Below are 10,330 nucleotides of genomic sequence, written 5' to 3'. Positions count from 1 at the left end.
AAGGATGGGTGAGAGAGAGGAGGGATGACATGCAGGATATGTCGATGGCCAGAATCGAACCAGGGACCTTGCGATGATATGATATGGTATGATGACATGGTATGATGACATGATATGCGCCTTAGTGTGCTACGCCACTGAACGCCCCCCTCGTTGTGATCCTGTTCGTGACAAACGTTCTTTCCTCAGGTGAGTCAGAGCGGTTTCTCTATGAACTGGACATCAGGGGAGGCTGGTGGAGGTAGAACACCAGGGGAGGCTGGTGGAGGTAGAACACCAGGGGAGGCTGGTGGAGGTAGAACACCAGGGGAGGCTGGTGGAGGTAGAACACCAGGGGAGGCTGGTGGAGGTAGAACACCAGGGGAGGCTGGTGGAGGTAGTTTGCGTCCAACCTTTTGACCGGTACCGTGTACGTGTTATTCTCTGTTTCCCAGGTCTGCTGATGTTCGCCATCACCCACATCCTCTACTCCTCCGCCTTCGGCATGGAGCCCGTCAACGAGCGCTGCGGCCTGGTGATCGCCGCCATCTCGGCCGTCAGCTACGTCCTCCTCTACCCCTACCTGTCGGGCCCCTTCACCTACCTGGTGGCCGTCTACGTGTCCCTGATCGGCTTCATGGGCTGGCGGGCCATGGCCGGGCTCCAGCTGGCCAACGACCTGTGGACCTGGACCAAGCTGTCGGCCTGCCTGGGCGCCATGCTCTTCATCGTGTCGGACCTCACCATCGCCGTCAACAAGTTCTGCTTCCCCGTGCCCCACTCGCGCGCCATCATCATGGCCACCTACTACGCCGCGCAGATGCTGATCGCCCTGTCCGCCGTCGAGTGCCAGGACGTGGAGCTGGCGAGGAAGAGGAGCGCGTGAAGCGTCGTCACGGAGACGGCGGCGACGGTCGAGGTGGTGGAAGCCACTGCCCCTTGTGATCACGGACAGGCCCCGCCCCCAGATTCCCAACCCTCTGCCCGCGTTCTAGTATGGCAGTCACACACCCTTGTTACCATGGAGACCAGTAGTCTACCGCCTCCCTCCTTGCACCCTACCCCACCCAGCCCTGCTACTAGTACAGTTAGAGCAAACCCTCGTTACCATGGAGAGTAACGACCACCTCACCTCACAGACGAGCACTTGTCTTTGCCTGGACCACCTTAGCTGTTGCTTTAGTGTTTTATTTTAGGGGGGAGGTCTGTTAAGAGCTCTCTAGGGGGGTGGGTGGGTGGGTCTGTGTGTGTATGTCTGTGTGTGTCTGTGTGTCTCTGTGTCTGTGCGTGCCTGTGTATGCATGTGTGTATGCGTGTGTGTGTGCATGTGTGTGTGTGTGTGTGTGTGTGTGTGTGTGGTCAAAGGATACACACAGCATGACCTACAGATTGAGTGTGTATTCTCTTGCCCCACTCCGCACACATACAGAACTACCCCATTCTGCCCCTGTTCTAGTTCAGAACTACCCCATTCTGCCCCCAACCTGTGGTCCAATACTGCAATTTTAATTTTTAATTTCCCTTGGACATTTGTTTTTCATTGGCATCTTGTTTTTGCCATTTTATTTGATTGATTTTATTTTATTTTATCTCTTGCTGAAAAAAGGGAGTTGTTTTTAGTGAAGGCCACTCTGGAGTTGTGTCTGCTCTAGTGTTGGGGGTGCTGTTCTCAAAGTCAGGTGCATATCTTCCCCACCCCTGTTTTGACAGTTTCTGGTCTCTCCCATTTCACCCATGACAACCAAACGGCCTCCCACACCCCTCCCACACCCCTCCCACACCTCACTGGAATACCTGTTCAACTCTTGTTCTTCTGTGTCTATGACGATGTCCCTGAATATCTGGTACTGTATGTGAGTGGAGGAGAAATAAGATAGAGATCGTCATATAGAGGGAGAGGAAGAGGGAGAGAGAGAGAGGGAGAGAGAGTGAGAGAGAGAGAGAGGGAGAGAGAGAGAGAGAGAAGGAGAGAGAGAGAAGGAGAGAGGGAGAGAGAGAGAGAAGGAGAGAGAGAGAGAGAGAGAGAGAAGGAGAGAGAGAGGAAGAGAGAGAGGGAGTGAGAAGGAGAGAGAGAGAAGGAGAGAGAGAGGAAGAGAGAGAGGGAGTGAGAGAGAGAGAGAGAGAGAGAGAGAGAGAGAGAGAGAGAGAGAGAGAGAGAGAGAGAGAGTGTGCACACAGGTGAGGAGAAAGATGACAGCGACTGCCTGAATAGAAGCTGGGCAGTAGCAGTAATGGATGATTTGAGAGACTCAGAAAGCCCATTAAGCTTGTGTGAGTGGGGGGGGGGGGAGGCTGTGGGGGGGAGAGAGAGGCTGTGGGGGGAGAGAGAGGCTGTGGGGGGAGAGAGGCCTTGTTGCCTGGGAGCTTCTGGTTGAGTAATTGTACAACACACTCTCAGCAGTAACACAGAGCACTGCAAAGTCGTGACACGGTGTACTGTACATGCCACGGCTTGCCTATGTGGTCAACGGGTTAGGGTGTGTGTGTGTGTGTGCACATGTGCATAGATGTGTTCCCTCAGACCTCATTATGGCATTTCACAGTGTTCCTCCTGCCAACTATTTGTGTAACATTGAGTTCCTTGAACCCCCTCCCCCTCACACACACACACACACACACACACACACAGCTCCTGCTGGTTTGGTTATTAGAAGGCGCCCTTAGTGCCAGAGAGTTCTCCGAAGGCCACCCTTGTCTTTGTCTTTGGAGCCATGAAAGGGACGACCTGGCTGCAGAGCCCTTATTTATCACCAGTGTGGAGGCCTCCAGAGACACAACACACACACACACCCACACGCACACACACACACACACACACACACACACACACACACACACACACACACACACACACACACACACACACACACACACACAAACTGCCAGGGACACAGGGACCAGGGAGAGGGGACGGACTTTCAAATACAAGGGACAACAGCTATTCCATTCACTTCCTATTGCCAGTTGTGTAGATGTACTGTAGCTACGACCGTAGACTAGCCTGCTCTCCTCCACCCTGTTGCACCACCAGAGGTAGGGAGGCCATATTTGCACCACCATAGGTAGGGAGGCCATATTTGCACCACCATAGGTAGGGCAATCTTGGAGGCCATACTTGGTCTTGAGCATATCTTTCGGGAAACTTATTTCACAGTGTACAGAATGTTTTAAAGAAATATGAATGAGTCATTGTACTCAATACTCAATACTCAATGCGTGTGCGTGTGTGTGTGTGCGTGTGCGTGCCTGCGTGGATGAGTGTGTGTGCGTGCCTGCGTGGATGAGTGTGTGTTTGAGGAAGAGAGAATGTCTGTGTTTATTACTGACAGGTGAAAACCCACTCAAAGGCAGAATTGCTGTGAACCATCATAATATTGCATCATAGTGCATTGGGTAAATGTGCATCGTATATATATCTATATATATATATATAGATATATATATATATAAATATCCATTTTGCGTGTTATTCCTTCAGAACCTTTGTATGATATCTCAGAAGATTAGTATTTCCATCCTATAATTGATGTTTTGTGTCCCCACCATGACTCTTCTGGCTGTTCAGTGATGGCGAATTAATGACACTGACATTTAAACATCCGTGGTGTCCTCTCTGCTCTGACCGAGGACGGAGACATTTAAACATCCGTGGTGTCCTCCCTGCTCTGACCGAGGACGGAGACACCATTTAAACATCCGTGGTGTCCTCTCTGCTCTGACCGAGGACGGAGACACCAGGTTAAAGGCAGTGTCCTTCACACATTTAAACATCCGTGGTGTCCTCCCTGCTCTGACCGAGGACGGAGACACCAGGTTAAAGGCAGTGTCCTTCACACATTTAAACATCCGTGGTGTCCTCCCTGCTCTGACCGAGGACGGAGACACCAGGTTAAAGGCAGTGTCCTTCACACACACACGCTCCCACTGAGATTGTTTGTTGTTCAAGGATATGCAATAGCATGTCCAGTTGAGGACTGAAGTCCCCAAATATTGAAGCACACTGTTGGGAAATGTTAATGTTGTGTATTATTGATTATATATACACATCGATTTATAATTGATTGCCACTGACAGTATACTGGAAGAAGTAGAAATATTATATACAAACAATATAGATTTGACTGTTTAAATGGAACAGGGACTTCATTACATTTGCTCGTCACGGTCAAAGGGACAATTATATTGTCGTTATTGGATGAGTTACAGGAAGTGTTTGCTTATGAATTCCCAAATCTCGTGAGCTTCTAAATATAAAGTACTGTGTGTGTGTGCGTGCGTGTGCGTGTGCGTGTGCGTGTGTGTGTGTGTGTGTGTGTGTGTGTGTGTGTGTGTGTGTGTGTGTGTGTGTGTGTGTGTAAGCTGCAGGAGGGATCATGGTGAGATTCCTCAATAAATAAATGAGGGAAAAACAAACTGGGATGGAAAGAGAAACAGAGCTGCTGTTATGTGTCCAGCTGAGCCAACGACCCTAGAGCTGACAACAACACACACACACACACACACACACACACACACACACACACACACACACACGCACACAGAAACACACACACACACACGCACACACACACACACACACACACACAATAAAAAACACACACACACACACACACAAACACACCAAACTGTGTTTATGCATCAACTAGCCACCATGCCAAATCTGCAGGCAGACCATGGTGTTGCACTCGTTGAGTTCTGGATGGTGGCAGATGTAAACACCACACTGGCTTGGGGTGACTGGCACCGGGTATCTCACGCACAGACCGGAGCAGAAGTAGGTATTCTGTAATAGTGGTTGCTGAACAGTTTCATCTTCTCCTTTTGGTTCAGCCGGGTGATGGTCAGCACTAATATTTCGGCTTAGTCAGTCAGAAGTGGTCTGTCTTGGCCTGTCTTGACCTTAAATGGTTTTTTGGGGGTGTTTTCTAAATAGAGATGCTGAAACTCTCTAAGGGAAGTGGGGTTTACTGTGGTTTCATGTACATCTCAGTCATCTAAAGTGGCCTCTTCTCCTCCTCCTCTCCTCCTCTCCTCCTCTTCTCCTCCTCCTCTCCTCCTCCTCTCCTCTTCTCCTCTGGCTTCTATTGAACTCATTTGAGAAAGAAAATGTTTAGGAGAACATGATATGGCTGGAAGTTACCAGACTAGAGGATTGGCTTTTACCTGTTGAGCTCTGTTACATCAGTTCAGATGGGAGGAGGGAGACCAGAAGAGGAATGAAGGAAGGAAGGAAGGAAGGAAGGAAGGATGGATGGAAGGAAGGAAGGAAGGAAGGAAGGAAGGAAGGAAGGAAGGAAGGAAGGAAGGAAGGAAGGAAGGAAGGAGAGGAGAGGAGAGGAGAGGAGAGGAAGCCATTCAACACTATTGAAACTAGTCCTAGTGTCTGAGGGAGGAAGCGTGCCATGTCTGATTCAAGCTGTCTGAGTCAAGCTGTCTTGCTCATCTTTGTGGCGTGGGTAGGTTATGTAACTGCTTTTCTCTCCCACCCCCCCTCCCCACACACCTCCCCCCCCCCTCCCCAAAATGTGGTATTTCCGAGCTATTGTCCTGTGTACTATATTTATAACAAAAAGTGCAATGGAACCAGATAATATTCAAGTTCGATTTCTAGATCCTTCTCAGACTTTTGGAACCGGAGCCTTCCTCTAAGCCGTAAACAGACAGCCCATTGTTTAGAAGACACGGAAGCCAGACTAGACTAGACCAGGTGTTCTATGCTTCTCTTCCTCTTCCGCCGCCAGACAAAGGGACCTGAGCGGCGGTGGCGGTGTCGGTGGCGGTGTTTGGGCTGCGGTGTGTGAGGGAGCGAGTGATAGTGGGGAAAAAACAAAAAAAAGAGAAGGCATAGGACAAAGAAAGGACAGACGGGTACAGTAGGAACCAGGGGAGGCTGGAGGAGGTAGAAATCGGAGGACGGGCTGTATTGGGATGGATGGAATGGAATGAGTGTGTGTTTGATACCATCATTCCGTTCGATGCATCACAATGAGCCCGTCCTCCGATTTCTACCTCCACTAGCCTCCCCTGGTATGAACCTCTACAGTACCCTACAGTAGTGCTGCTCGATCCTCAGAAGAAGTCCCCCCCCCCCCACACACACACACACACACATCTTTGCAGTATTTTACGGCCTATGATGTGTGTAGCTGTGTGTAGCTTATGCTGTGTTATGAATGGCCCTCTGAAGATTCCGTGGTTCTAAAGGCTCTGTCTGGGTGTCTCCTAGTGTCTCCTACCCACAGAGCCTTGCTGTTCACTCAGTGGCTGCCTCAAAGCATTTAGCTATAAAGATACACACACACACACACGCACACACACACACACGCACACGCACACGCACATCCAATGGCTTTGAAATTGAGTCACTGTTCATCAGCAACAGTGGAAGTCTCCTCACACTGCCAGTGCAGGGGAGGCTGGCGGAGGTAGAAATCCGAGGACAGGCTCTAGTGTTCCTCATTCCACTCCGTGTATTACAACGAGCCCGTCCTCCGATTTCTACCTCCACCAGCCTCCCCTGACTGCAACATAAGCTGTATGCGCTCAGATGTGTTTTTTATAACCATGTGATAAATGTCTCTCTTATCTGTTCATCAATAAATGATGCTAAGGTAGTTTATACTATGGTATATCATCTATAACGTGTACCATACTCTAGCCTGAATAAGACTATTCACACACAATCTCTCTTTTAACCCTACCTTCATTGTATCCAAAACAAGGAATTGTTGTGTTCAATTCTTTTAAGAATATGCTCTTGTTGTCTTCTATTTCTTCTTCTTTTTCTTCTTTTGTTCCCTTTTGAAGAGAGGAGTCACTTTTATAAGATGACAGTGTTTAGGTGTTGATGGTTTAAGCACGAGAGAGAGAGAGAGAAAGAGAGGAACCTTAGATCTCAGAGAGTTTTTCCTGAGAGACAGAAGCATTCATTCATACCTTTTGTCTCATGTTTGATGGCATTATGCTTTTGAAAGATGTTACACAGCCTTGATGTAGAGCATTGTCCTCCACAAGTGTTACCCTTTTATATCAAGAAGAAAAGCTCTCCCAAAAAAAAAAAAAACTGTATTCTGGCTGCGTTGAAAAAAGCTGGGTATTATTTTTAAAAAACGTTGTTTTTACTTTCAGACAGGGCCGACCACGACCTAAAGCAGGCATCGCATTGTGAATGAATGCTGGGTTTTGTTTGTTGAATAATTGTTTGTTTCCACTTGAGATGATGTTGTTGATTCTATTTACAAAGTTCTGCCTTGTTGTCCCTTGACTTACACGTTGTGATTGTATCACCTTGACGACCGTAGGGACAAGGGGACATGTTGTTCCTCTCCTGTAGTGACACTGCTCTGAATGTGATCTTAACGACAAATAAATGCAAGTACAATGCAACTTCACCACTGTCTCCCCTGTTCCTCGTTGTTTTTAAATATATGTTTTTAAATATACAGTACCAGTCAAACGTTTGGACACACCTTCTCATTCAATGGTTTCTCTTTATTTTTTATTATTTTCTACATTGTAGATTCATATTAAAGACATCAAAACTATGAAGGAACACATATGGAATTGTGTAGTAAACAAAAAAGTGTTAAACAAACCAGAATACGGTTTATATTTTAGATTCTTCAATGTAGCCACCTTTTGCACACTCTTGGCAAGTTTGTGTCCAAACTTTGGTACTGTATGTTTTTAGGCCATTTCTGCTTTATTGGGATAGAGATAATAGAGAGTTGACAGGAAGGATGGGTGAGAGAGAGGAGGGATGACATGCAGGATATGTCGATGGCCGGAATCGAACCAGGGACCTTGCGATAATATGGTATGATATGATATGGTATGATATGGTATGATATGGTATGATGATATGGTATGATGATATGGTATGATATGGTATGATATGGTATGATATGGTATGCGCCTTAGTGTGCTACGCCACTGAACGCCCCCCTCGTTGTGATCCTGTTCCTGACAAACGTTCTTTCCTCAGGTGAGTCAGAGCGGTTTCTCTATGAACTGGACATCAGGGGAGGCTGGTGGAGGTAGAAATCGGAGGACGGGCTCATTGGAATGCATGGGATGGAGTGAGGAACGGTGTCAAACATGGTATGTGTTTGATACCATTCCCCACTCCATGCCATGCTTTACAATGAGCCCGTCCTCCGATTTCTACCTCCACCAGCCTCCCCTGGTCTACACACAGTACAAAGGTAGCTCTGCCAGTTCTACATTAGACACATGTCGTCTTTCAATGAAACATCAATAGATATTTCTCCGACTGCAGGTCTCTCTCTGTGCAGGTCTCTCTCTGTGGAGGTCTCTCTCTGTGCAGGTCTCTCTCTGTGCAGGTCTCTCTGTGCAGGTCTCTCTCTGTGGAGGTCTCTCTCTGTGGAGGTCTCTCTCTGTGCAGGTCTCTCTCTGTGCAGGCCTCTCTCTGTGCAGGTCTCTCTCTGTGCAGGTCTCTCTGTGGAGGTCTCTCTCTGTGCAGGCCTCTCTCTGTGCAGGTCTCTCTGTGGAGGTCTCTATCTGTGGAGGTCTCTCTCTGTGCAGGCCTCTCTCTGTGCAGGTCTCTCTGTGGAGGTCTCTATCTGTGGAGGTCTCTCTCTGTGCAGGCCTCTCTCTGTGCAGGCCTCTCTCTGTGCAGGTCTCTCTCTGTGCAGGTCTCTCTGTGTGTGCAGGTCTCTCTCTGTGGAGGTCTCTCTGTGCAGGTCTCTCTCTGTGCAGTGGAAACCCCTCAGCTGCTTCACTGTCATTAGTAGAGGCCTGGCCAGAGGACAATAGTGGACTCTGTCCTAGTGACTTGTCTATGACACTCTATTGTCTAGCCGTGGTGGAAACTATCCACTGACACAAGCTTTACTCCTGTGGGAACGCTTCCAGTCCTTGGCTGATGCAGCACACACACACACACGCACACACACAAATACACGCACACACACATACACACACGCATATACGCATACATGCACATGCATACACGCGCACACACACACACACACACACACACACACACACACACACACACACACATATATACGCATACATGCACACGCACACACACACGTACGCACACACACACACACACAGAGAAGGGTTTACTCGTGTGGGAACTCTGCCAGTCCTCTAGCGATGCATCTCATTCAAACACAGCCAAGCTCTCCCATCAAAGGACCCCACTCTTCCCTGCAAATGAGGCGTCTCTGTGACTGCCTGAACCCAATGTGGGGTCGGTGGCTATGAGACTGTACTGTATTAAGAGAAGAGCGTGGTCCCCCAACGTGACTTTAAAAGACACCCGGAGAGAGAGAGAGAATAGGTGGAATGTGAAAGAGAGAAAAAAAGAAGAGAGAGAGAGAGAGAGAGAGAGAGAGAGAGAGAGAGAGAGAGAGAGGTAAATACTCCAGTTGTCAGAAACCCATTCCAACATTCCTCCATTCAGTGCTAAGCAGGTGTGCTGGCACTGGGAGGACTGGGAGGACTGGTCATACCACATGAGGTGCATCTCAATCATCTACCGTGGGGGAGGGGGAGGGGGAGGGGGAGGGGGGTGGAGGAAGAAATTGGAGGATGAGCTCATTGTTAATGCATGGAATAGAACGAGGAATGGTACCAAACAGGTATGTGTGTGTGTGTGTGTGTGTGTTTGTGCGTGTTTGTGCATGCGTGCGTGCGTGCGTGCTTCATACCGTTTCTTATTCCATTCCAATGCGTTACAATGAGCCCGTCCTCCGATTTCTACCTCCACCAGCCTCCCCTTCTGGCCCTTCCTCTGCTCTGATGTAAGAGAAGCAGACAGGCGACAGCAACACGTCTGACTGGGGATTCTATAAATGTCAAATCAATTATCAATTATGATCATTATCCGTCATCCCTGCAGTTGTTTTCCTTCATAGCGCAGATGAGAGGAGGTTGAAACCAGGAGGCGGCCCCCGTCTGAGAGAGGAACGCACGGAACGCCTGGGACCTATTCTGTCAGGTACAGTCATTCTACTATAAATCAGGGGAGGCTGGTGGAGGTAGGAATCGGAGGACGGGCTCATTGTAATGCATGGAACGGAATGAGGAACGGCATCAAACACACGTGTTTGACACCATGCGTGGTGATGAGCCCATCCTCCGATTTCTACCTCCACCAGCCTCCCCTGGTGTATTCGTGCAAACCCACCCCTCGGCTGTGATATAAGAGTTCCCCTCCACGCTAAACTTAGACGGCTCCATCTGTTGTCGGCGATGAATGGGACTCTCAGTGAAAAGGACTGAATGAAACTCTTGGAAACAAATAATCTCCCCATTGGCCATTTCCTGGACTCTCTTTTATAACGCAAACTCTGTTGAACCCTGCTTTTAATCTCAACCC

General features: G+C 48.6%; 1 protein-coding gene across 1 annotated transcript in view; it reads left to right on the top strand.

The window, feature by feature from the left end:
- tmem86a (transmembrane protein 86A) overlaps positions 1-2,257 on the top strand; it is a 12,951-nt gene extending 10,694 nt beyond the window's left edge. Inside the window, exon 3 of the mRNA XM_083665786.1 lies at positions 435-2,257. Coding sequence (XP_083521912.1) covers positions 435-865 — 431 coding nt within the window. The 3' untranslated portion in view covers positions 866-2,257. The remainder of the gene's footprint in view (positions 1-434) is intronic.
- Positions 2,258-10,330: the final 8,073 nt, after the last annotated feature.

This window comes from Argentina silus (assembly GCF_951799395.1).
Source record: "Argentina silus genome assembly, chromosome: 3".
NCBI lineage: Eukaryota > Metazoa > Chordata > Actinopteri > Argentiniformes > Argentinidae > Argentina > Argentina silus.
This window is presented reverse-complemented; position numbering and strand designations above follow the sequence as displayed.